Source organism: Tachysurus fulvidraco, chromosome 20 (assembly GCF_022655615.1).
Source record: "Tachysurus fulvidraco isolate hzauxx_2018 chromosome 20, HZAU_PFXX_2.0, whole genome shotgun sequence".
In the NCBI taxonomy this organism is placed as follows: domain Eukaryota; kingdom Metazoa; phylum Chordata; class Actinopteri; order Siluriformes; family Bagridae; genus Tachysurus; species Tachysurus fulvidraco.
This window is the reverse complement of record NC_062537.1, coordinates 1402838-1430686: the sequence shown is the minus strand read 5'-3', so window position 1 is coordinate 1430686 and position 27849 is coordinate 1402838. Positions and strand designations below refer to the sequence as shown.

Genomic DNA, 27849 nt, shown 5'->3' with positions numbered 1-27849 from the left:
TGCTGTTTTGTAAAAATAATAATAATAAATAAATAATAGAGATCGCTGCTTCTGTCATTCCATGAATTTTGAGAGCATTATAGGAAAGTCTGAGTACATTAACCGTCACAATAATTAAGAACAAAAAGTGTGTATATATTAAAATATCTGAAAAAAGAAAATTATATACATTAAAATATAGTGTAACTGCATCTACGTATATTCTCTATGTCACATATGCTGACTGGTGTCCGTTCCATCCGCAAAACTGAAATAATAAAAACGTCTATGGTTCAGAATGTTCCAATCAGTGGTGTAGTATAGTTTTTTGTAGTGAGTATACTGTGATCCACCCCCCCCCCCCCCAGCCTCATACGCACCCATCGTAGAGGGACACCCCATAGGCACCACCACACTCAGTAATGCATAAAATAAGCATCTACATGTAATTTAGAGCATTATTAAAGACTGCTTATGTGTTATCAACAATCCAATTCCAATTATAAGCAACAAAAGACAGTCAGCTGAAAAAACCTGTGCTCCAGGTCACATATTCATATAACATTTAAGGCTAAATGTAGCTCTTAAAGGTATAGTTAACCCAAAAATGAAAACTGTGTTATTTCCTCAACCTCAATTTGTTACAAAACTGTATGAGTTTCTTTCTTCTGTTTAACATAAAAGATGATATTTTGAAAAATAACACAATTTTCATTTTTGAGTGAACTTTATACCTTTAAGAGCTACATTTAGCCTTAAATGTTATATCAATATGGGACCTGGAGCAAAGGTTTTATCAGCTGTCAATTTTCAATGTACATTTAAGAGTGAACAATAAACATTTGTTCAGTTCTATCACCAACACTCTTTCATTGCAGAATATTATGAACTGAATGAACTGGTAGATTACAAAGCTTTCCAAATACATTTGTACTCGGGCTGTGGGTGAAATGTCACCCGAAGCTGCTGTAAGTTTTAGGCGCAGGCTTCCGAAAACACTCAGAGTGTAGTTTGAGTCTTCTTTCGTTTCATATCTTCTTTTATTAGTTAATTTCTAATTTGCACAAAAAAAACACCGCCAAGCAATTAATTTTCCTCCTTGGTAGGTGACGTCAGATCAGGTCACAGGCCACGGAAGCCCCAATGCTCCAAAAACGTTAGTGATTCGCAATCGCAACCAGTCTGTGTTCGCAACACAGACGGGGTGAATTTATGAATGAAAGTTCTGTCACTAAACGATATTGTTACGTATCCTCACGCTTTTTTTAAGTGGGTATACGGAAATCCTTGGCCTTTGCTAGTGGGTATACGGCGTATACCTGCATATCACGTAGACTACACCACTGGTTCAAATGCATCTTAAGTGTGATTGTGCGAACGCCTAGATTATTGATGTTGTTTGTAAACTTTTTAGTTTTTTTTTATAATCGGGTTCGTGCCTTGAAACTGGATATTTATTATAAAATACGGATTTTGTTTCTGCTGTAGTTATGACAAATATAAAATTCCATTTCTCCGTGCGCACCGAATAATTATGTATAACTTTTATTCGAGTTGTGTCACGTATGGTCCGGTTAGTAAAAGTAAACTGGTTTAAAATAGACACTGTTGATGCTTCGTGAGTGAACGTTTTATACCGCTAATTTTCCTGTGAATAATCTGGTCATGATGTAGTTGTTTGATTTTTTCCACCTCTATGTTATTATGAGATTTTGAATAAATGCAAATTATCCCAGTTACAGCCAGAGAGCATAGTAAAGGAAATATAATTAATTTCTTAACTTACATCACGTGTAAAAATATCATTGAATAACTTAGGTTGTTCAAAGATTATCTTTCTTTTGTTCTTTCTTTCGTTCTTTCTTTCTCTATTTCTTTCTTTTTTGTCTTTCATCAAAAATCATTTTATCATGCGCCATGACTAAGTTAAATGTATGGCTATAAGATTAAGCTCGAGTGTTGGAGTAAAGCAAAGACGACTCTGCAATGTTCTAAAAAGGCTCAAAGGGTCGCTGTTTACCGAGGAACCAAAAATAAATCTCTCCACCCAATGTTAGTAATATTTCAGCCTTCCATAAAACAGAGAAGCATTGTTGCGGATGTACGTATTTGTTCTGGATATAATTTCAGAATAGAACAACTTTAATTAGCAGACGCCTTTGTTTCAAACGAGACTGGAAAGAAAAAATGTTTTTATTGTCGACTTTCCGTCGTGTGGCTTGCGTTTGCATGATTATTTGTGCTGTTCGTGGAGATTTGAGCTACACATTCCCGGAGGAAACGAAGCAGCAATATGTGATCGGAAATATAGCAAAGGATCTCGGACTTGATGTGAAACGATTATCTGCTCGTAAAGCTCGAATAGAGACGGAAGGCAGCGCTAAACGGTACTGCGACATTAATCTGAATAGTGGGAATCTGGTCGTGGCGGAAACAATAGACCGAGAGGAGCTTTGTGGCTCTAAAATTGCTTGCATCCTTAATTACGAGCTTGTTTTGGAAAATCCTCTTGATGTGCATCGCATTTCACTGCAGATTCAGGATATAAACGACAACGCGCCGAGATTTCCTAATGATCAAATTACCTTTAATATGATGGAATCGACCGATAAAGGTGAACGTTTTCCTTTGGATGAAGCTCACGACTCTGATATAGGCCAAAACACGGTTCAAGGATATTCGCTGAAAAGAAATAATCATTTTGTTTTATCGGTTAAAGAAAACGCGGAAGGAGGAAAATACGCTGAACTGGTTTTGGAGAAAGAGCTGGATCGTGAACAGACGAAGGAAATAGATTTAATATTTACTGCGACTGATGGAGGCTCACCACAGAGGTCTGGTACTGCAGTTATCCACATCAATGTGCTTGATGCTAATGACAATACCCCGGTTTTTAGTCAGTCTGTGTATAAGGTTACTCTCGCTGAAAACGCAGCGTTGGGTGCAGAAGTAGTTACAGTGAGCGCTACAGACGCTGATGAGGGCGTGAACGGGGAAGTCAGTTATGAATTTAGTCGAATCTCTGGCAAAGCAGCAAAATTGTTTTCTATTGATAAGTTTACTGGTCAAATTACAGTAAACGGAAATATTGATTATGAAGAGGAAACGTCATATGAAATGAGAGTCCAGGCAAAAGATGGTTCTGGCTTAGCATCCACTGCCAAAATTATTATAGACATCAGTGATGTAAATGATAACGCTCCAAGAATTATTCTTAAATCACTGAATGATCCAATACCTGAAAATTCAGTGACAGGAACTGAAGTAGCCATAATAAATATTCAGGATAATGATTCAGGAGATAATCGAAAAGTCCGATGCTCCATTCAAGAAAATGTTCCTTTCAGATTAAACCCATCCATTAAAAACTACTTTTCTTTGGTAACCACGGGCTTGTTAGACAGAGAAACGGAATCAGATTATAATATAACAATCACTGCTACTGATGGAGGATCTCCACCTTTATCCACATCTATAACCATTCATTTAACTGTATCCGATGTGAACGACAATCCTCCTGTATTTGAACAGCAATCCTACACTGCATATGTAATGGAAAATAACAAACCAGGAACTTCTATTAGTTCTGTTACTGCAAGAGACCCAGACTGGAGGCAGAACGGTACAGTACTGTATTCTCTGGTGTCCAGTGAGATAAACTCTCTTCCAGTGACCTCATTTTTATCCATTAACTCGGATACAGGAGTGATCCAGGCAGTGAGCTCATTTGACTACGAAAAGTTTAGAAACTTTAAAGTCCAGGTTGTAGCCAGAGACAACGGTTCTCCTCCACTCAGCAGCAACGTGACTGTGAGTGTGTTCATATCAGATGAGAATGATAACTCTCCACAGATATTATACCCTGCTCCAGAGGGAAAGTCTTTAATGACTGAGATGGTCCCTAAAGCTGCTCTCTCTGGCTCTCTGGTCTCCAAAGTGATCGCTGTGGACGCTGACTCTGGACAGAACGCGTGGCTGTCGTATCAGATAGTCAAATCTACCGATCCGGGACTTTTCACTATCGGTCTCCATAGTGGAGAGATCAGGGCTCAGAGGGACATCACTGAATCTGACAGCATGAAACAGAACCTTGTCATCTCTGTGAAAGATAACGGACAGCAGCCTCTCTCTGCTACCTGTTCTGTATATTTACTTATTTCTGATAATCTTTCTGAAGTTCCTGAACTTAAAGACATGACTTATGAGGAGAACAATTCCAAACTGACTTTTTATCTGATCATCGCGCTAGTTTCCGTGTCCACCTTCTTCCTGACTTTCATTATTCTGATCGTAGCTGTGAGGTTTTGCCACAGGAGAAAGCCCAGACTGTTGTTTGATGGAGCGGTCACCATTCCCAGCGCATATCTCTCTCCTAACTATGCAGAGGTGGAGGGAGCTGGAACTCTCCGCAGTTCTTACAATTATGACACGTATCTAACGACAGGATCACGTACCAGTGACTTCAAGTTCATCACGTCTTACAATGACAGCACTCTTGCTGCTTGTGAAACTCTGAAAAAGGGCCAAGATGAGGTTTTAGATGCAAGTCTGATTACACTCAACACAGAGAATGCACATGAGGTAAGACAAATATGTCACATAGTATTCAAGTAATTTCATCTACAATTAGGCCTACATTAAATACCTGTGGTCCTACAGTATCTTCCGTCTCCATGTGGGTGGTGACTTCTGGGTAACAGTATGAACATTTCTGCTCTTCTTCATTTAACATATACCTTGTTATTGGCACACACTGAAATTGTGTCTGTAGGGAAACTGTTTCAATTTAAATGTTATTTTTATGCCATTGCTACAATTAATGTCTTTTCCTGGAGAATGTGAAATGATATAGCTGAAATAATTACATTGGAAAGCATAATCTTTTAAATAATAATGCTTTAATAACTCAGTGTTGTGACTAAATGTTTGGCCTTGCAGTGGATTAAGAAATATTTTTTTGTTGTTCACTTTTGAGATTTGGAAAAAAAAAAAATTCAGCATTGTGTTACAAGGCAGAGTTTTTTCTTTTTCTTTATTGCATTATTTATTTATTTATTTATTTATTTATTTATTTATTTATTTATTTATTTATTTATTTATTTATATCATTAATATTATTACTTAACATTCTTATTTGGTTTAGGCCTGTAACTTATGTAGCATAATTTAATGAAAGTAATTTATTTTCTCCTCAAAATATCGCATACATATGTAATTATTTAGTCATTCAGTTAACTATCAGAAAGTTGTGATCAGTAGAATAATGTTACAATTTATGGAAGATTTCGGTTTTGTAAAAGGAAGCATTCAACTGTAGTTGTCGAATTATACTCAGAGGGTCGCTCTTTACCAACGGACAAAATTATTAAAGCTCTCCACCCTTTTCATGATATGTTCCAGCCTTCTCCTGATACTGAGAAGCATTGATGCAGAAGGTTGTCGTTATTATCTACATTTAGTCCTATTTTAAATTAACATATAGTACACGGTTGTGCATGAATATAAATATTGTGGACGTTACAGAATGGAACAGAAAATCTTTTCGTTTTCGACACCATGTATTTTGGCTTGTATTTGGGTTTTGATTCGCGCTGTTCGTGGAGATTTGAGCTACACATTACCGGAAGAAACGAAGCAGCAATATGTGATCGGAAATATAGCAAAGGATCTCGGACTTGATGTGAAACGATTATCTGCTCGTAAAGCACGAATAGAGACGGAAGGCAGCGCTAAACGGTACTGCGACATTAATCTGATTAGTGGGAATCTGGTCGTGGCTGAAACAATAGATCGCGAGAAGCTTTGTGGCTCGAAAATGTCTTGCATCCTTAATTACGAGCTTGTTTTGGAAAATCCTCTTGATGTACATCGCATTTCACTGCAGATTCAGGATATAAACGACAACGCGCCGAGATTTTCCAAAAGCCGGATTACCTTTAATATGATGGAATCCATAGTTAAAGGTGAACGTTTTCCTTTGGATGAAGCTCACGACTCTGATATAGGCCAAAACACGGTTCAAGGATATTCGCTGGAAAGAAATAATCATTTTGTTTTATCGGTTAAAGAAAACGCGGAAGGAGGAAAATACGCTGAACTGGTTTTGGAGAAAGAGCTGGATCGTGAACAGACGAAGGAAATAGATTTAATATTTACTGCGACTGATGGAGGCTCACCACAGAGGTCTGGTACTGCAGTTATCCACATCAATGTGCTTGATGCTAATGACAATACCCCGGTTTTTAGTCAGTCTGTGTATAAGGTTACTCTCGCTGAAAACGCAGCGTTGGGTGCAGAAGTAGTTACAGTGAGCGCTACAGACGCTGATGAGGGCGTGAACGGGGAAGTCAGTTATGAATTTAGTCGAATCTCTGATACAGCTTCAAAATTGTTTTCTATTGATAAGGTAACCGGTAAAATTACAGTAAACGGAAATATTGATTATGAACAGGAAACGTCATATGAAATGAGAGTCCAGGCCGTAGATGGTTCTGGATTAGCTTCCACTGCCAAAATTATTATAGACATCAGTGATGTAAATGATAACGCTCCAAGTATCATTCTTAAATCACTGAATGATCCAATACCTGAAAATTCAGTGACAGGAACTGAAGTAGCCATAATAAATATTCAGGATAATGATTCAGGAGATAATCGAAAAGTCCGATGCTCCATTCAACAAAATGTTCCTTTCAGATTAAACCCATCCATTAAAAACTACTTTTCTTTGTTAACCACAAGCTTGTTAGACAGAGAAACAGAATCAGATTATAATATAACAATCACTGCTACTGATGGAGGATCTCCACCTTTATCCACATCTATAACCATTCATTTAACTGTATCTGATGTGAATGACAATCCTCCTGTATTTGAACAGCAATCCTACACTGCATATGTAATGGAAAATAACAAACCAGGAACCTCTATTAGTTCTGTTACTGCAAGAGACCCAGACTGGAGACAGAACGGTACAGTCCTGTATTCTCTGGTGTCCAGTGAGATAAACTCTCTTCCAGTGACCTCATTTTTATCCATTAACTCAGATACAGGAGTGATCCAGGCTGTAAGGTCATTTGACTATGAAACGTTCAGAAACTTTAAAGTCCAGGTTGTAGCCAGAGACAACGGTTCTCCTCCACTCAGCAGCAACGTGACTGTGAGTGTATTCATATCAGATGAGAATGATAACTCTCCACAGATATTATACCCTGCTCCAGAGGGAAAGTCTTTAATGACTGAGATGGTCCCTAAAGCTGCTCTCTCTGGCTCTCTGGTCTCCAAAGTGATCGCTGTGGATGCTGACTCTGGACAGAACGCGTGGCTGTCGTATCAGATAGTCAAATCTACCGATCCGGGACTTTTCACTATCGGTCTCCATAGTGGAGAGATCAGGGCTCAGAGGGACATCACTGAATCTGACAGCATGAAACAGAACCTTGTCATCTCTGTGAAAGATAACGGACAGCCGCCTCTCTCTGCTACCTGTTCTGTGTATTTACTTATTTCTGATAATCTTGCCGAAGTTCCTGAACTTAAAGACATGACTTATGAGGAGAACAATTCCAAACTGACTTTTTATCTGATCATCGCGCTAGTTTCCGTGTCCACCTTCTTTCTGACTTTCATTATTCTGATCGTGGCTGTGAGGTTTTGCCACAGGAGAAAGCCCAGACTGTTGTTTGATGGAGCGGTCGCCATTCCCAGCGCATATCTCCCTCCTAACTATGCAGAGGTGGAGGGAGCTGGAACTCTCCGCAGTTCTTACAATTATGACACATATCTAACGACAGGGTCACGTACCAGTGACTTCAAGTTCATCACGTCTTACAATGACAGCACTCTTACTGCTGGTGGAACTATGAAGAAGAGCCCAGATGTTGCAAATACAAACAACCTTTTTGATGTTGAAGAACTAGTTGAGGTAAGCTGAATAATACCATGTTATTTACGTTTTAGATATAAAAATAAAAAATGAAAAAGCAAGGTTTGCATCTTTCGGCCTATTTTATTTTCTTCTTTGGCCTCAACCTTCATTCTTGCTATGTACTGAACTTCTGTACTGAAAGACAGAATACTTTTTCAAAAAATAATATAAAATAAATAAATAACGAATGAAAGAACAAAAGAGAATGCAAATCCATCTTACCCATAAGCTTAATAACAACCTTTGCTCTACCATCCTACACTGCATATGTAATGGAAAAAGCATATACAATGGAACATATATTCTATAATGTTCTGAATAAAAAATCTCATCTTGAAGTGTAAATTAGTCCCCCTCTTCAAGTAGTTAGTATGGTGAGTTCTGTTTCAGCACCACACTCTGGTATGCTTCATGAGTGGCTTTGTATAGATGAGTGAAAAATAGAGGAATGCAATCTTCTGTCAACCATAGACAATTTTCTTTATTGTGCCATTTGATGAGTTGAAGTACAAATGTTGTAATCTGCTGTGGAAGAACGTTCTCTATTTGCTGGTGCAGTTTCGTAAACATAACAATAATGAATAAATAAAATAGATTGCTGCTGTCACTCCGTGAGAATTGACAGCATTGGCGTAAAGTCTGAGTACATCAACCGTCACAAAAATTAATAAGTAAAAGTCGGTATTTATGTATATATAAAAATATCTAAAAAAAAGTAAATTGTATAGATTTTAATTTAGTGTAGCTGTATCTACGTATATTTCCTATGTCCCAGATCATGATTGGTGTCAGTTCCATCCGCAGATCTGAATTATCAAAACGTCTCTTTTGCAGAATGTCGCAAAACAACTTAAGTGTGAGTGCGATCGTCTAGATTATTGATGTTGTTTGTTTGTTTTATTTTCTCTTTTCTTAATAATCGGGTTTGTGCCTTGGAACTGGATATTTAGAGGCAAATGCGTATTTTGTTTCTGCTGTTGTTATATTCCATATCTCGGTGCATACAGAATAATTATGTGTAACTTTTATTCCGGTTATTTCGCGTATGAACCGGTTAGTAAATGTAAACTGGTTTAAAATAGACAGTGTTGATGCTTCGTTAGTGAACTTTTTATAGCGATAATCTTCCGGTGAGTAATCTGGTGATGATGCGGTTGTTCAAATTATTTCCCACCTTTGTGTTATTATGAGATATTGAGTAAATGCAAATTGTCCCACTTACAGACAGAGAGCATAGCAAAGAGAATAGAATTCATTTACATCATGTGTAAAATTAAAAAAAGTTTAATATATTAGGTTATTTAAAGATTCTCCTTCTTTCTTTCTCTCTTTCTTTCTTTTATGTCTTTCATCAAAAAGCATTTTATTATGCGCCATGTCTAAGTTAAATGTATGGCTATAAGATGAAGCTCGAGTGTTGGAGTAAAGCAAAGTCGACTCTGCAATGTTCTAAAAAGGCTCAAAGGGTCGCTGTTTACCGAGGAAACAAAAATAAATCTCTCCACCCAATGTTAGTAATATTCCAGCCTTCCATAAAACGGAGAAGCATTGTTGCGGATGCACGTATTTGTTCTGGATATAATTTCAGAATAGAACAACTTTAAATAGCAGACGCCTTTGTTTCAAACGAGACTGGAAAGAAATCATGTTTTTATTTTGGACTTTCTGTCGTGTGGCTTGGGTTTTCATTATTATCTGTGCTGTTCGTGGAGATTTGAGCTACACATTCCCGGAGGAAACGAAGCAGCAATATGTGATCGGAAATATAGCAAAGGATCTCGGACTTGATGTGAAACGATTATCTGCTCGTAAAGCTCGAATAGAGACGGAAGGCAGCGCTAAACGGTACTGCGACATTAATCTGAATAGTGGGAATCTGATCGTGGCGGAAACAATAGATCGAGAGAAGCTTTGTGGCTCGAAAATTTCTTGCATCCTTAATTACGAGCTTGTGTTGGAAAATCCTCTTGAAGTGCATCGCATTTCACTGCAGATTCAGGATATAAACGACAACGCGCCGAGATTTCCTAATGATCAAATTACCTTTAATATGATGGAATCGATAGTTAAAGGTGAACGTTTTCCTTTGGATGAAGCTCACGACTCGGATATAGGCCAAAACACGGTTCAGGGATATTCGCTGGAAAGAAATAATCATTTTGTTTTATCGGTTAAAGAAAACGCGGAAGGAGGAAAATACGCTGAACTGGTTTTGGAGAAAGAGCTGGATCGTGAACAGACGAAGGAAATAGATTTAATATTTACTGCGACTGATGGAGGATCACCACAGAGGTCTGGTACTGCAGTTATCCACATCAATGTGCTTGATGCTAATGACAATACCCCGGTTTTTAGTCAGTCTGTGTATAAGGTTACTCTCGCTGAAAACGCAGCGTTGGGTGCAGAAGTAGTTACAGTGAGCGCTACAGACGCTGATGAGGGCGTGAACGGGGAAGTGAGTTATGAATTTAGTCGAATCTCTGATACAGCTTCAAAATTATTCTCTATTGAAAAAGTAACTGGTAAAATTACAGTAAACGGAAATATTGATTATGAAGAGGAAACGTCATATGAAATGAGAGTCCAGGCAAAAGATGGTTCTGGCTTAGCTTCCACTGCCAAAATTATTATAGACATCAGTGATGTAAATGACAACGCTCCAAGAATTATTCTAAAATCACTGAATGATCCAATACCTGAAAATTCAGTGACAGGAACTGAAGTAGCCATAATAAATATTCAGGATAATGATTCAGGAGATAATCGAAAAGTCCGATGCTCCATTCAACAAAATATTCCTTTCAGGTTAAACCCATCCATTAAAAACTACTTTTCTTTGGTAACCACGAGCTTGTTAGACAGAGAGAAAGAACCAGATTATAACATAACAATCACTGCTACTGATGGAGGATCTCCATCTTTATCCACATCTATAACCATTCATTTAACTGTATCTGATGTGAACGACAATCCTCCTGTATTTGAACAGCAATCCTACACTGCATATGTAATGGAAAATAACAAACCAGGAACCTCTATTAGTTCTGTTACTGCAAGAGACCCAGACTGGAGGCAGAACGGTACAGTACTGTATTCTCTGGTGTCCAGTGAGATAAACTCTCTTCCAGTGACCTCATTTTTATCCATTAACTCAGATACAGGAGTGATCCAGGCTGTGAGGTCATTTGACTACGAAAAGTTCAGAAACTTTAAGGTCCAGGTTGTTGCCAGAGACAACGGTTCTCCTCCACTCAGCAGCAACGTGACAGTGAGTGTGTTCATATCAGATGAGAATGATAACTCTCCACAGATATTATACCCTGCTCCAGAGGGAAAGTCTTTAATGACTGAGATGGTCCCTAAAGCTGCTCTCTCTGGCTCTCTGGTCTCCAAAGTGATCGCTGTGGATGCTGACTCTGGACAGAACGCGTGGCTGTCGTATCAGATAGTCAAATCTACCGATTCGGGACTTTTCACTATCGGTCTCCATAGTGGAGAGATCAGGGCTCAGAGGGACATCACTGAATCTGACAGCATGAAACAGAACCTTGTCATCTCTGTGAAAGATAACGGGCAGCCGCCTCTCTCTGCTACCTGTTCTGTGTATTTACTTATTTCTGATAATCTTGCTGAAGTCCCTGAACTTAAAGACATGACTTATGAGGAGAACAATTCGAAACTGACTTTTTACCTGATCATCGCGCTAGTTTCCGTGTCCACCTTCTTCCTGACTTTCATTATTCTGATCTTGGCTGTGAGGTTTTGCCACAGGAGAAAGCCCAGACTGTTGTTTGATGGAGCGGTCGCCATTCCCAGTGCGTATCTCCCTCCCAACTATGCAGAGGTGGAGGGAGCTGGAACTCTCCGCAGTTCTTACAATTATGACACGTATCTAACGACAGGATCACGTACCAGTGACTTCAAGTTCATCACGTCTTACAATGACAGCACTCTTGCTGCAGGTGGAACTCTGAGGAAGGTCCAAGATGAGGCTTTAGGTGCGAGTCTGATTACACTTAACAATACATGTGATGCAGATGAGGTAAGAAAAGTGCTATCAAAAATTCTTTCATATTAAATCTTTTTTCCATTCTTAGCTCTGGATCTTAGAAACCACATATCGCTGCTTTTCCTTTTTGTTTTTGGATCTAATGACTATTTTACGATTTCTCTTCATGGTAATAAACTTTCAATGTGTTGCATAAGCGGGTCATTACATTATTGTTTTTTTATTGTGATGGAATCATTTGATCAAAAGTTTATTCTTTATGTTTTTGGTAAATATGGCTGAGTTGAAATACGTTTATATTATCCTCATGAGCTCTATGTTAAAAATGTATGTAAGTTGTCTCACATACTGTGCATGAAGTTTGTTATTGATTCTTTTAAATGAATTAACTTTCCAACATTGTACCATATTACTGTTTCATATATATTTAAGTTCCTTAATTAGTGCAGGGTATATCTATATGTCGAGGTGGTTGTTGTGGTTTATGAGTGTGTTCTCATGGTTTTTCAGTGATACTGATATTTTTCTTAAATTTTGGTTCAAGATTTCTCCTTTCCGTTTATCTGGACCGCTAAACTTGGTGTGATGATTCACATGATGACTTCAGTCTGTTTGATTAGTTTGCTGGTATAGATGACGAAACTTTAAGTCTTGTTTATGATTGGAAAAGGAGTATGGGAGTTTCCTCATTGTCAGACCAGTGGAGTAAAGGGTCGTATTATTGGTTGTCTGGATTTTATCAAATTACTGCCAATAATCAGGTGTAAGGCAGCATTATCTGAGTTTATCATTAAACACACTATATTTATGAGATTTTGATTTTCTAAATTTACTGCGAGTACACTTGTCATACTGAAGAAGTTGGATGACGGTTGTGACCTTGAGGGGGTATCTAACATTTAGCAGCATCGTGTTAGTAAATAAAGAGAGAAAAATTAAAACACTAAACAGTTAATGAAAGTGTGTATTTCAGGTACAGTAATCTAAATAAATATACACATATGTCTTTGTTGCTTTTCAGATACACCTGCTGTGACGATTTATTTCTCTTAGCAAATGTAAAAATATTATTTCAGATAAAACTTTTTCTTGAAGCAGAAAGAGAGCATCAAAGCAAAACTTAACCTGCCATAACAATAAAAATCCCCAAAGGGTCGCTGTTTAACAACAGACTAACAATCGGAGCTTTACACCCATATTCTTATCTTGCACCATCCCATAACGTCGAGAAGGATTGCAACAGAAGGTTGTTCAGCCTATAGTATAAAAAAAATTAATGATAGTTATCATTACATATCACAAGCCTCGTTACCCCTAAAGATATTCGGCACAGTAAAGAATGGAAAAGATGATATCATCATTATCTTTATTGCTTCTTGTGATTTACTGTTGGATATTTATTCGCGCTGTTCGTGGAGATTTGAGCTACACATTCCCGGAAGAAACGAAGCAGCAATATGTGATCGGAAATATAGCAAAGGATCTCGGACTTGATGTGAAACGATTATCTGCTCGTAAAGCTCGAATAGAGACGGAAGGCAGCGCTAAACGGTACTGCGACATTAATCTGAATAGTGGGAATCTGATCGTGGCCGAAACAATAGATCGAGAGGAGATTTGTGGCTCGAAAATTTCATGCATTCTTAATTACGAGCTTGTGTTGGAAAATCCTCTTGATGTGCATCGCATTTCACTGCAGATTCAGGATATAAACGACAACGCGCCGAGGTTTCCTAATGAACGGATAATGTTTGATATTCGGGAATCAGCTGATAAAGGTGAACGTTTTCCTTTGGATGAAGCTCACGACTCTGATATAGGCCAAAACACGGTTCAAGGATATTCGCTGGAAAGAAATAATCATTTTGTTTTATCGGTTAAAGAAAATGCGGAGGGAGGAAAATACGCTGAACTGGTTTTGGAGAAAGAGCTGGATCGTGAACAGACGAAGGAAATAGATTTAATATTTACTGCGACTGATGGAGGCTCACCACAGAGGTCTGGTACTGCAGTTATCCACATCAATGTGCTTGATGCTAATGACAATACCCCGGTTTTTAGTCAGTCTGTGTATAAGGTTACTCTCGCTGAAAACGCAGCGTTGGGTGCAGAAGTAGTTACAGTGAGCGCTACAGACGCTGATGAGGGCGTGAACGGGGAAGTCAGTTATGAATTTAGTAGAATCTCTGACAAAGCAGCAAAAATTTTTTCTATTGATAAAATAACTGGTCAAATTACAGTAAACGGAAATATTGATTATGAACATGAAACGTCATATGAAATGAGAGTCCAGGCAAAAGACGGTCCTGGCTTAGCTTCCACTGCCAAAATTATTATAGACATCAGTGATGTAAATGACAACGCTCCAAATATTATTCTTAAATCACTGAATGATCCAATACCTGAAAATTCAGTGACAGGAACTGAAGTAGCCATAATAAATATTCAGGATAATGATTCAGGAGATAATCGAAAAGTCCGATGCTCCATTCAACAAAATGTTCCTTTCAGATTAAACCCATCCATTAAAAACTACTTTTCTCTGGTAACCACGAGCTTGTTAGACAGAGAAACGGAATCAGATTATAATATAACAATCACTGCTACTGATGGAGGATCTCCACCTTTATCCACATCTATAACCATTCATTTAACTGTATCTGATGTGAACGACAATCCTCCTGTATTTGAACAGCAATCCTACACTGCATATGTAATGGAAAATAACAAACCAGGAACTTCTATTAGTTCTGTTACTGCAAGAGACCCAGACTGGAGGCAGAACGGTACAGTACTGTATTCTCTGGTGTCCAGTGAGATAAACTCTCTTCCAGTGACCTCATTTTTATCCATTAACTCAGATACAGGAGTGATCCAGGCTGTGAGGTCATTTGACTACGAAAAGTTCAGAAACTTTAAGGTCCAGGTTGTTGCCAGAGACAACGGTTCTCCTCCACTCAGCAGCAACGTGACTGTGAGTGTGTTCATATCAGATGAGAATGATAACTCTCCACAGATATTATACCCTGCTCCAGAGGGAAAGTCTTTAATGACTGAGATGGTCCCTAAAGCTGCTCTCTCTGGCTCTCTGGTCTCCAAAGTGATCGCTGTGGATGCTGACTCTGGACAGAACGCGTGGCTGTCGTATCAGATAGTCAAATCTACCGATCCGGGACTTTTCACTATCGGTCTCCATAGTGGAGAGATCAGGGCTCAGAGGGACATCACTGAATCTGACAGCATGAAACAGAACCTTGTCATCTCTGTGAAAGATAACGGACAGCCGCCTCTCTCTGCTACCTGTTCTGTGTATTTACTTATTTCTGATAATCTTGCTGAAGTCCCTGAACTTAAAGACATGACTTATGAGGAGAACAATTCCAAACTGACTTTTTATCTGATCATCGCGCTAGTTTCCGTGTCCACCTTCTTCCTGACTTTCATTATTCTGATCGTGGCTGTGAGATTTTGCCACAGGAGAAAGCCCAGACTGTTGTTTGATGGAGCGGTCACCATTCCCAGTGCGTATCTCCCTCCTAACTATGCAGAGGTGGAGGGAGCTGGAACTCTCCGCAGTTCTTACAATTATGACACGTATCTAACGACAGGATCACGTACCAGCGACTTCAAGTTCATCACGTCTTACAATGACAGCACTCTTACTGCCGGTGGAACTCTGATAAAGGGCCAAAATGACACTTTACCCACAAATCTGATTACCCTTAATAATACAGGAGAGGGGGATGAGGTAAGACAAAAAGTTGCTGGTGTTATATATTGAGTGTCATATTGTTTTATAGCTGGTGTTATATTTTATATTTATTTATAATTTTACACACACACACACACACACACACACACACACACACACACACACACACACACACACACATATAACTATTGTCCTATATGACTAAACATCCATCCTCATCTGGCTTGGGAAACCTTCCCAAGCTTTGTTTTAATATATCTGCATGTTTCCTGCTACTGGAAACTGTTCTGGTTACAATGCCTTTAATTTGTTAAAACTCAAGGGCCATATTCCTAATGCATTTATTATTTTATGGGAGTAACATTGTTCATGTTTTGATGGTTATCTCTGGTTCACTACAATATTTCTTGAATTAGATTTCCTTTTTGTGAAAAGCAAGGGTACTTGTTCATAACTGGCACTGGGCTGTGTTCAGAACCAGTGCTTTGGACAGCTCTTTCGCGGATTGTGTGTCTACCTTTTAAAACGTTGGAAACATTGCACCCATACACTTTCAGCTTTTTTTTTGTATCTCAACACACTTCAGATCATGAGAGTCACAAAACTGCAATAATATCAAGATGCTCAGATTGTCGCTCTTTAAATGTGGGAGAAATACTAAAGCCATCACTGCCCTTCATTTAAATATGTAATGAACTCTGTCTGGAGGCGAGACCCTTCAGCAGTAGATGCATGCTTAGAAATAATCTCCAGGAATCGAGTCTCTATTTGAATTTGTAATATTTTGACTTTTTTGAATAACTATAAGTCGTGATGAAGCCCTCAAACAATAAAGATATGAAGCCTAGACCAATTTCCTGGCTTATATTAGTATGGTTCTTAGCTCTCTTCTGCAACCAGTGCACTGTCTGTGGAGATCAGAGCTATACAGTGCAGATGGAAATCAAACATCTGTAAGTTATTTGAAAAGTAGCAAAGGATCTCGGATTGGATGCGTTAAAATTATCAGCAGAACAAGACCGAGTTGACTGTACTGTATCTTTAACTGTATCTGATGTGAATGTCAATCCTCCTGTATTTGAACAGCAATCCTACACTGCATATGTAATGGAAAATAACAAACCAGGAACTTCTATTAGTTCTGTTACTGCAAGAGACCCAGACTGGAGGCAGAACAGTACAGTCCTGTATTCTCTCATGTCCAGTGAGATAAACGCTCCTCCAGTGACCACATTTTTATCCATTAACTCAGATACAGGAGTGATCCAGGTTGTGAGATCATTTGACTACGAAATGCCCAGACTGTTATTTAATGGAGCAGTTGCCATTCCCAGTGCATATCTCCATCCTATCTTTGCAGAGGTGGAGGGAGCTGGAACTCTCTGCAGTTCTTACAATTATGACATGTATCTAACGACAGGATCACGTACCAGTGACTTCCAGTTCATCAGTTCTTACAATGACAGCACTCCTTCTGCTAGTGGAACTCTGAAGAAGGTCCATGATGAGGCTTTAGGTGCGAGTCTGATTACACTTAACACAATCGAGGATGCACATGAGGCAAGAAATGCTTCCCCATGAAAATGAGATATTACATATACACCCAATACAATACCCTTCATCTCTACCTAACTATACTTAATAAGCTCTATTTACATGAGTATGTGGATTTTCTATTGACTCTAAGACCTTCCGGATTTTTCCTTTTAACATGTAACTTGTGTTCTTGTTCTTAGAATTGAAATTATATTGTATTTACAGTTCTTGCCAAAAAACATTTGAAGCTAACTTCTTTTAATGTCAATGTTGTGTAACATATTCATTCATTCATTCTTTCATTCATTTGCTATCGCTTATCCAAACTACCTCGGCTCACGGGGAGCCTGTGCCTGTCTCAGGCGTCAATGGGCATAAAGGCAGTATACACCCTGGACGGAGTGCCAACCCATCGCAGGGCACACACACTCTCATGTGTAAAATATTTGTAACAAAAATCAAAACCTCTCACATGGCAGTAGCTTAAGATTTAATGAATAATAAGAAGTGAATTATCAGATTTTTTTTTTTGGTTAATATTAATTTACTGGTTTATACTCATATTTACTTATAATTGCATATATTACAACAGATACTTTCCTATTAATTAATAGATGCCAAGATTTATTTATTTATTTATTCATTAATCGTTTAAGTAATTTAATAACTTTTTTCATTATTTATTCGTTTAAACAACCGAATGTTGCAAGCTAGAAGTCATTATGCTATTAGTTGTGAGATATTTTGGATTTGCAATAAATACACTACATTGTAGTTTTCTAAATATACTCAGAGGGTCGCTCTTTACCAGCGCACTGAAATCATTAAAGCTTTCCACCCTTTTTTCATAATATATTCCTCCTTCTTCCGAACACTGAGGCTCATTCGTGTGGATGGTTGTCTTTACCTTATATATTTTATTGCAAAATACCTGAATAAGAAGGCTCCATTCATTAATATAAATATTGTGGACGTTACAGAATGGAACAGAAAATCTTTTCGTTTCCGACACCTTGTATTTTGGCTTGTATTTGTGTTTTGATTCGCGCTGTTCGTGGAGATTTGAGCTACACATTCCCGGAGGAAACGAAGCCGCAATATGTGATCGGAAATATAGCAAAGGATCTCGGACTTGATGTGAAACGATTATCTGCTCGTAAAGCTCGAATAGAGACGGAAGGCAGCGCTAAACGGTACTGCGACATTAATCTGAATAGTGGGAATCTAATCGTGGCCGAAACAATAGACCGAGAGGAGCTTTGTGGCTCGAAAATTTCTTGCATCCTTAATTACGAGGTTGTGTTGGAAAATCCTCTAGATGTGCATCGCATTTCACTGCAGATTCAGGATATAAACGACAACGCACCGAAATTTCCCAAAAGTCGGATAACGTTTGATATCCGGGAATCGGCTGATAAAGGAGAACGTTTTCCTTTAAACGAAGCTCACGACTCTGATATAGGCCAAAACACGGTTCAAGGATATTCGCTGGAAAGAAATAATCATTTTGTTTTATCGGTTAAAGAAAACGCGGAAGGAGGAAAATACGCTGAACTGGTTTTGGAGAAAGAGCTGGATCGTGAACAGACGAAGGAAATAGATTTAATATTTACTGCGACTGATGGAGGCTCACCACAGAGGTCTGGTACTGCAGTTATCCACATCAATGTGCTTGATGCTAATGACAATACCCCGGTTTTTAGTCAGTCTGTGTATAAGGTTACTCTCGCTGAAAACGCAGCGTTGGGTGCTGAAGTAGTTACAATGAGCGCTACAGATGCTGATGAGGGCGTGAACGGGGAAGTCAGTTATGAATTTAGTCGAATCTCTGGCAAAGCAGCAAAATTATTTTCTATTAATAAGTTTACTGGTAAAATTACAGTAAACGGAAATATTGATTATGAAGAGGAAACGTCATATGAAATGAGAGTCCAAGCTAATGATGGTCCTGGTCTAGCATCTAATGCCAAAATAATTATAGACATCAGTGATGTAAATGACAACGCTCCAAGAATTATTCTTAAATCACTGAATGATCCAATACCTGAAAATAGTATTGAAGGAACTGAAGTGGCCATTATTAATGTTCAGGATAATGATTCAGGAGATAATCGAAAAGTCCGATGCTCCATTCAAGAAAATGTTCCTTTGAAATTAAACCCATCCATTAAAAACTACTTTTCTTTGGTAACCACGAGCTTGTTAGACAGAGAGAAAGAACCAGATTATAATATAACAATCACTGCTACTGATGGAGGATCTCCACCTTTATCCACATCTATAACCATTCATTTAACTGTATCTGATGTGAACGACAATCCTCCTGTATTTGAACAGCAATCCTACACTGCATATGTAATGGAAAATAACAAACCAGGAACTTCTATTAGTTCTGTTACAGCAAGAGACCCAGACTGGAGGCAGAACGGTACAGTACTGTATTCTCTGGTGTCCAGTGAGATAAACTCTCTTCCAGTGACCTCATTTTTATCCATTAACTCAGATACAGGAGTGATCCAGGCTGTGAGGTCATTTGACTATGAAAAGTTCAGAAACTTTAAAGTCGAGGTTGTAGCCAGAGACAACGGTTCTCCTCCACTCAGCAGCAACGTGACTGTGAGTGTGTTCATATCAGATGAGAATGATAACTCTCCACAGATATTATACCCTGCTCCAGAGGGAAAGTCTTTAATGACTGAGATGGTCCCTAAAGCTGCTCTCTCTGGCTCTCTGGTCTCCAAAGTGATCGCTGTGGATGCTGACTCTGGACAGAACGCGTGGCTGTCGTATCAGATAGTCAAATCTACCGATCCGGGACTTTTCACTATCGGTCTCCATAGTGGAGAGATCAGGGCTCAGAGGGACATCACTGAATCTGACAGCATGAAACAGAACCTTGTCATCTCTGTGAAAGATAACGGACAGCCGCCTCTCTCTGCTACCTGTTCTGTGTATTTACTTATTTCTGATAATCTTGCTGAAGTTCCTGAACTTAAAGACATGACTTATGAGGAGAACAATTCCAAACTGACTTTTTATCTGATCATCGCGCTAGTTTCCGTGTCCACCTTCTTCCTGACTTTCATTATTCTGATCGTGGCTGTGAGGTTTTGCCACAGGAGAAAGCCCAGACTGTTGTTTGATGGAGCGGTCGCCATTCCCAGTGCGTATCTCCCTCCCAACTATGCAGAGGTGGAGGGAGCTGGAACTCTCCACAGTTCTTACAATTATGACACGTATCTAACGACAGGATCACGTACCAGTGACTTCAAGTTCATCACGTCTTACAATGACAGCACTCTTGCTGCTGGCGGAACTCTGAAGAAGAGCCCAGATGTTGCAAATACAAGCAATCTTTTTGATGTTGAAGAACTAGTTGAGGTAAGACGAATAATATAAAATTATTTACGTTTTAGATATTAAAATTAAAAATTCAGAATGGAAAGTCTACATTTTTCTGCCTTTTTTCTTTTTTTTTTTTTGTTTGGTTTTTATTTTCTTCTTTGGCCTGAACCATCATTCTGAAAGATGAAAGATCAAAAGAGAATACAAATCTATCTTACCTATCAGCTTAATAGCAAACTTTGCTCTACCATCCTACACTGCATATCTAATGAAAATTAGCATATGTAATGAAAAATTTATTCTCTTCTGCTCTTAATAAAAACCTTATCTTGACTTGTATACTACTTAGTCCACCTCTTCAAGTAGTTAGTATGGTGAGTTCTGTTTTACTGTTTCAGCACCACACTCTGGTAGACAGCGACAAGAGCAGCTTTGTATAGATGAGTGGAAAATACAGGAATGCAATCTTCTGTCAACATAGACAAACTGCTTTATTGTGCTATTTGATTAGTTGACGGAATATAAAGTGTGTAATCTGCTGTGGAAGAAAGTTCTCTATTTGCTACTGCTGTTTTGTAATAATAACAATAAATAATAAATAATACAGATTGCTTCTGCTGTCACTCACTGAGAATTGACAACATTAGTGGAATGTCTGAGTACATTAAGCATAAAAATAATTAGGAAGGAAAAGTGTGTAAATTATATACATTTAAATATAGTGTAGCTGCATCTATGTATATTCTCTATGTCCTCTATCCAGATTGGTGTTCGTTCCATCTGCAGAACTGAATAAGCAAAACATCTGTGGTACAGAATGTTGCAAAGCAACTTAAGTGTGATTTTGTGAACGTCTCGATTATTGATGTTGTTTGTAAGCTTTTTTATTTTGTTTATTATCGGGTTCGTGCTTTGGAACTCGTGCCTGCTGTTGTATGACAAATATATTCCTCTTCTCAGTGCACACAGAATAACTATGTATAGATTTTTTTCGGGTTGTTTCACGTATGGTCAGGTTAGTAAAAGTAAACTGGTTTAAAATCGACAGTGCTGATGCTTCGTTAGGGAACATTTTATACCACTAATCTTCCTTTGAATAATCTGGTATTGATGCAGTTGTTTGAATTTTTTTCACCTTTGTGTTATCATGAGATTTGGAGTCAATCCAAATACCCCACTTATAGTCAGAGAGCACAGAAAAAAAAGGAGAAATAATTTCGTAATTTACATCATGTGTGAAATGAAATGTTTCGCTGAATAACTTAGGTTTTGAAAACTCTCCACAGTTCTTATGACACGTATCTAATGACAGGATCACATACCAGTGACTTCAAGTTCATCACATCTTTCAATGACAGCACCCTTACTGCTGGTGGAAATCTGATAAAGGGCAAAAATGACACTTTAGCCACAAACTGAATATCTCTTATTAACACAGGAGAAGGATATGAGGGATATGAAGTTGGTGTCTTTCCATCGTTTATTGGTTTCTTTGAATGATTGTTATTATTGATATCTTTATGAAATTCTATATAATTCTCTCTCTCTCTCTCTCTCTCTCTCTCTCTCTCTCTCTCTCTCTCTCTCTCTCTCTCTCTCATATGTGTGTGTGTGTGTGTGTGTGTGTGTGTGTGTGTGTGTGTGTGTGTGTGTGTGTGTGTGTGTGTGTGTGTGCATATGTGTGCATGCTTGTGCGTGTGTTTTTGTGTGTTTTTAAAAGCATTCTTGTTCACTTACAAAAATAGATCATTCTTGTGCTGCTTTTTAACAAATGTTAAATATAGTTATTTGGTTAATTAACTAAAGTATTGTCATATTTGACTAAACATCCATGCTCATCTGGCTTGGGAAACCTTCCCAAGCTTTGTTTTAATATATCTACATGTTTCCTGCTACTGGAAACTGTTCTGGTTACAATGACTATAACTAATTAAAATTCAAGGGCCATATTCCTAATGCATTTATTATTTTATGGGAGTAACATTGTTCGTGTTTTGCTGGTTATCTCTGGTTCTCTACAATATTTCTTGAAATAGATTTCCTTTTTGTGAAAAGCAACAGTACTTGTTCATAATTGGCACTGGGCTGTGTTCAGAACCAGGGTTTGGACAGCTCTTTGTAGCGGATTGTGTGTCTACCTTTTAAAACATTGGAAACATTGCACCTATACACTTTCAGTTTTTTTTTTCGTATCTCAACACACTTCATGTGTAGCTAGAGTCAGATCATGAGAGTCACAAAACTGCAATAATATCAAGATGCTCAGAGTGTCGCTCTTTACCTGCCGGAGATATACTAAAGTCGTCACCGCCCGTCTTTTAAATATGTAATCTGAACGCTGTTTGGAGGCGAGACACATCAGCCTTCAGCAGTAGATGCATGCTTAGAAATAATCTTCAGCAATCGAATCTCTAATTGATCTGATAATATTTTGAGCTTTTTGAATAACTATATGTCGTGATGAAGCCATCTAACCATAAAGATATGAAGTCTAGACCCATTACCTGGGTTATATTCGTATTGTTCTTAGCTCTCTTCTTCAACCAGAGCACCGTCGCTGGAGATCTGAGCTACACAGTGCAGGAGGAAATGAAACATCGGTATGTTATTGGAAACGTAGCAAAGGATCTCGATCTGGATGCGTTAAAATTATCAGCACGAAAAGCCCGAGTTGAAACAGAGGATAGCAGCAAGCGGTATGTGGATGTTAATTTAAATACAGGAGATTTGATCGTCTCAGAGACAATAGACCGGGAAAAGCTTTGTGGGTCGAGATTAAACTGCATCCTGAATTATGAACTCGTTTTAGAAAATCCGCTAGAACTACATCGTCTTTCTCTGAATATTCAGGATATTAATGACAACGCGCCAAAATTTATTAATGAACGTATTAGCTTTGAAATTCACGAGTCCGCTGTTAAAGGGCAGCGCTTCCGTTTGGATGAAGCTCACGATTCTGACATCGGGGAAAACGGCGTAAATGACTATTCGCTCCAGAAGAACGACCATTTTGTTTTGTCTGTGAATGGAAACACCGAGAAGGGAAAATACGCGGAGCTTGTTCTGGATAAAGAGCTTGATCGCGAACAACAGAAGGATATTGACTTGATTCTTACCGCAGTGGATGGCGGGATTCCTCCGAGATCAGGGACTGCTGTTATACACATCACTGTGCTAGATGCTAATGATAATGTTCCGGTGTTCAGTCAGCCTGTATATAAAGTGGTTTTAGCTGAAAACGCACCGATAGGAACAGAAGTCGTTACAGTGAGCGCAGAAGATGCAGATGAAGGAGCAAACGGTGCAGTCACATATGAATTCAGTCGGATTGGTGATAACGCAGCACAATTATTTACTATTGATAAACTCACTGGAAAAATTAAAGTAGCTGGAGACATCGACTATGAAGAGGAAAAGTATTATGAATTAAGAGTTCAAGCCAAAGATGGATCTGGTTTAGCATCGACTGCAAGTGTTATTATAGAAATTAATGATGTCAATGATAATGCTCCTAAAATTTCTGTTAAATCTCTCAACAATCCTGTATCTGAAAATATTATTGAAGGCACTGAGGTAGCCATAATTAATGTTCAGGATAAAGATTCAGGAGAAAATCGAGAGATCCGTTGTTCAATTCAGAAAAATGTTCCTTTTGAATTAAAAAAATCTATAAAGAATTATTTTACATTGTTAACAACTAGCACCTTGGACAGAGAGAAAGAACCAGATTATAATATAACAATCACTGCTACTGATGGAGGATCTCCACCTTTATCCACATCTATAACCATTCATTTAACTGTATCTGATGTGAACGACAATCCTCCTGTATTTGAACAGCAATCCTACACTGCATATGTAATGGAAAATAACAAACCAGGAACCTCTATTAGTTCTGTTACTGCAAGAGACCCAGACTGGAGGCAGAACGGTACAGTACTGTATTCTCTGGTGTCCAGTGAGATAAACTCTCTTCCAGTGACCACATTTTTATCCATTAACTCAGATACAGGAGTGATCCAGGCTGTGAGGTCTTTTGACTACGAAAAGTTCAGAAACTTTAAAGTCCAGGTTGTAGCCAGAGACAACGGTTCTCCTCCACTCAGCAGCAACGTGACTGTGAGTGTGTTCATATCAGATGAGAATGATAACTCTCCACAGATATTATACCCTGCTCCAGAGGGAAAGTCTTTAATGACTGAGATGGTCCCTAAAGCTGCTCTCTCTGGCTCTCTGGTCTCCAAAGTGATCGCTGTGGATGCTGACTCTGGACAAAACGCGTGGCTGTCGTATCAGATAGTCAAATCTACCGATCCGGGACTTTTCACTATCGGTCTCCATAGTGGAGAGATCAGGGCTCAGAGGGACATCACTGAATCTGACAGCATGAAACAGAACCTTGTCATCTCGGTGAAAGATAACGGACAGCCGCCTCTCTCTGCTACCTGTTCTGTGTATTTACTTATTTCTGATAATCTTGCTGAAGTTCCTGAACTTAAAGACATGACTTATGAGGAGAACAATTCCAAACTGACTTTTTATCTGATCATCGCGCTAGTTTCCGTGTCCACCTTCTTCCTGACTTTCATTATTCTGATCCTGGCTGTGAGGTTTTGCCACAGGAGAAAGCCCAGACTGTTGTTTGATGGAGCAGTCGCCATTCCCAGCGCGTATCTCCCTCCTAACTATGCTGAGGTGGAGGGAGCTGGAACTCTCCGCAGTTCTTACAATTATGACACGTATCTAACGACAGGATCACGTACCAGTGACTTCAAGTTCATCACGTCTTACAATGACAGCACTCTTACTGCTTTTGAAACTCTAAAGAAGTGCCAAGATGAGGTTTTAGATGCGAGTCTGATTATACTCAACACAGAGAATGCACCAGAGGTAAGACAAATATGTCACATAGTATTCAAGTAATTTCATTTACAAATAGGCCTACATTAAATACCTGTGGTCCTACAGTATCTTCCATCTCCATGTGGGTGGTGAATTCTGGGTAACAGTATGAACAGTTCTGCTCTTTTTCATTTAACATATACCTTGTTATTGGCACACAGTGAAATTGTTTCTGTAGGGAAACTGTTTCAATTTAAATGTTATTTTCATGCCATTGCTACAATTAATGTCTTTACCTGGAGAATATTAAATGATATAGCTGACATCATTACATTAGAAAGCATAATCTTTTAAATAATAATGCTTTAATGGCTCAGAGTTGTGACTAAATGTTTGGCCTTGCAGTGGATTAAGAAATATTTTATCCTTGTTCACTTTCGAGATTTGGAAAAAACTTCAGCATTGTGTTACAAGCCAGAGTTTTTTTTATTTCATTGCATTATTATTATTATTATTATTATTATTATTATTATTATTATTATTGATTTTATTATTAATATTATTACTTTACATTCTTATTTATTTTATTCCTTTAACTTATGTAGCATAATTTAATGAAGGTAATTAGTTTTTCTCCCCAAAGTATCCCATTACTATATATTTATTTGTTTAATCAGTTAGGTTGTTAACTATCAGAAAGTTGTGATCGGTGGAAAAATGTTACAATTCATAAAATATTTCGGATTTGTAAAAGGAAGCATTCAACTGTAGTTGTCGAATTATACTCAGAGGGTCGCTCTTTACCAACGGACAAAATTATTAAAGCTCTCCACCCTTTTCATGATATGTTCCAGCCTTCTCCTGATACTGAGAAGCATTGATGCAGAAGGTTGTCGTGATTATCTACATTTAGTCCTATTTTAAATTAACATATAGTACACGGTTGTGCATGGATATAAATATTGTGGACGTTACAGAATGGAACAGAAAATCTTTTCGTTTTCGACACCATGTATTTTGGCTTGTATTTGGGTTTTGATTCGCGCTGTTCGTGGAGATTTGAGCTACACATTACCGGAAGAAACGAAGCAGCAATATGTGATCGGAAATATAGCAAAGGATCTCGGACTTGATGTGAAACGATTGTCTGCTCGTAAAGCTCGAATAGAAACGGAAGGCAGCGCGAAACGGTACTGCGACATTAATCTGAATAGTGGGAATCTGATCGTGGCTGAAACAATAGACCGAGAGGAGCTTTGCGGCTCGAAAATTTCTTGCATCCTTAATTACGAGCTTGTGTTGGAAAATCCTCTAGAGGTGCATCGCATTTCACTGCAGATTCAGGATATAAACGACCACGCACCGAAATTTCCCAAAAGTCGGATAACGTTTGATATTCAGGAATCAGCTGATAAAGGTGAACGTTTTCCTTTAAATGAAGCTCACGACTCTGATATAGGCCAAAATACGGTTCAAGGATATTCGCTGGAAAGAAATAATCATTTTGTTTTATCGGTTAAAGAAAACGCGGAGGGAGGAAAATACGCTGAACTGGTTTTGGAGAAAGAGCTGGATCGTGAACAGACGAAGGAAATAGATTTAATATTTACTGCGACTGATGGAGGCTCACCACAGAGGTCTGGTACTGCAGTTATCCACATCAATGTGCTTGATGCTAATGACAATACCCCGGTTTTTAGTCAGTCTGTGTATAAGGTTACTCTCGCTGAAAACGCAGCGTTGGGTGCAGAAGTAGTTACAGTGAGCGCTACAGACGCTGATGAGGGCGTGAACGGGGAAGTCAGTTATGAATTTAGTCGAATCTCTGACAAAGCAGCAAAATTATTTTCTATTAATAAGTTTACTGGTCAAATTACAGTAAACGGAAATATTGATTATGAAGAGGAAACGTCATATGAATTGAGAGTCCAAGCTAATGATGGTCCTGGTCTAGCATCTACGGCCAAAATAATTATAGACATCAGTGATGTAAATGACAACGCTCCAAGAATTATTCTTAAATCACTGAATGATCCAATACCTGAAAATAGTATTGAAGGAACTGAAGTGGCCATTATTAATGTTCAGGATAAAGATTCAGGAGATAATCGAAAAGTCCGATGCTCCATTCAAGAAAATGTTCCTTTGAAATTAAACCCATCCATTAAAAACTACTTTTCGTTGGTAACCACGAGCTTGTTAGACAGAGAGAAAGAACCAGATTATAATATAACAATCACTGCTACTGATGGAGGATCTCCACCTTTATCCAAGTCTATAACCATTCATTTAACTGTATCTGATGTGAACGACAATCCTCCTGTATTTGAACAGCAATCCTACACTGCATATGTAATGGAAAATAACAAACCAGGAACTTCTATTAGTTCTGTTACTGCAAGAGACCCAGACTGGAGGCAGAACGGTACAGTACTGTATTCTCTGGTGTCCAGTGAGATAAACGCTCTTCCAGTGACCTCATTTTTATCCATTAACTCA

General features: G+C 38.4%; 2 protein-coding genes across 2 annotated transcripts in view; both read left to right on the top strand.

Annotated features, from left to right (window-relative positions):
- The window catches only part of LOC113650345, a 243721-nt gene that overhangs the window by 39159 nt on the left and 176713 nt on the right, over positions 1–27849 (top strand). The window lies entirely within an intron of this gene.
- Positions 18038–26231, top strand: LOC125139758. Its single transcript, XM_047805085.1, has 3 exons — positions 18038–20544; positions 22960–25398; positions 26205–26231. The coding sequence occupies exons 1-3, from the start codon at positions 18145–18147 to the stop codon at positions 26229–26231; spliced, it is 4866 nt and encodes a 1621-aa protein (XP_047661041.1). The 5' UTR covers positions 18038–18144.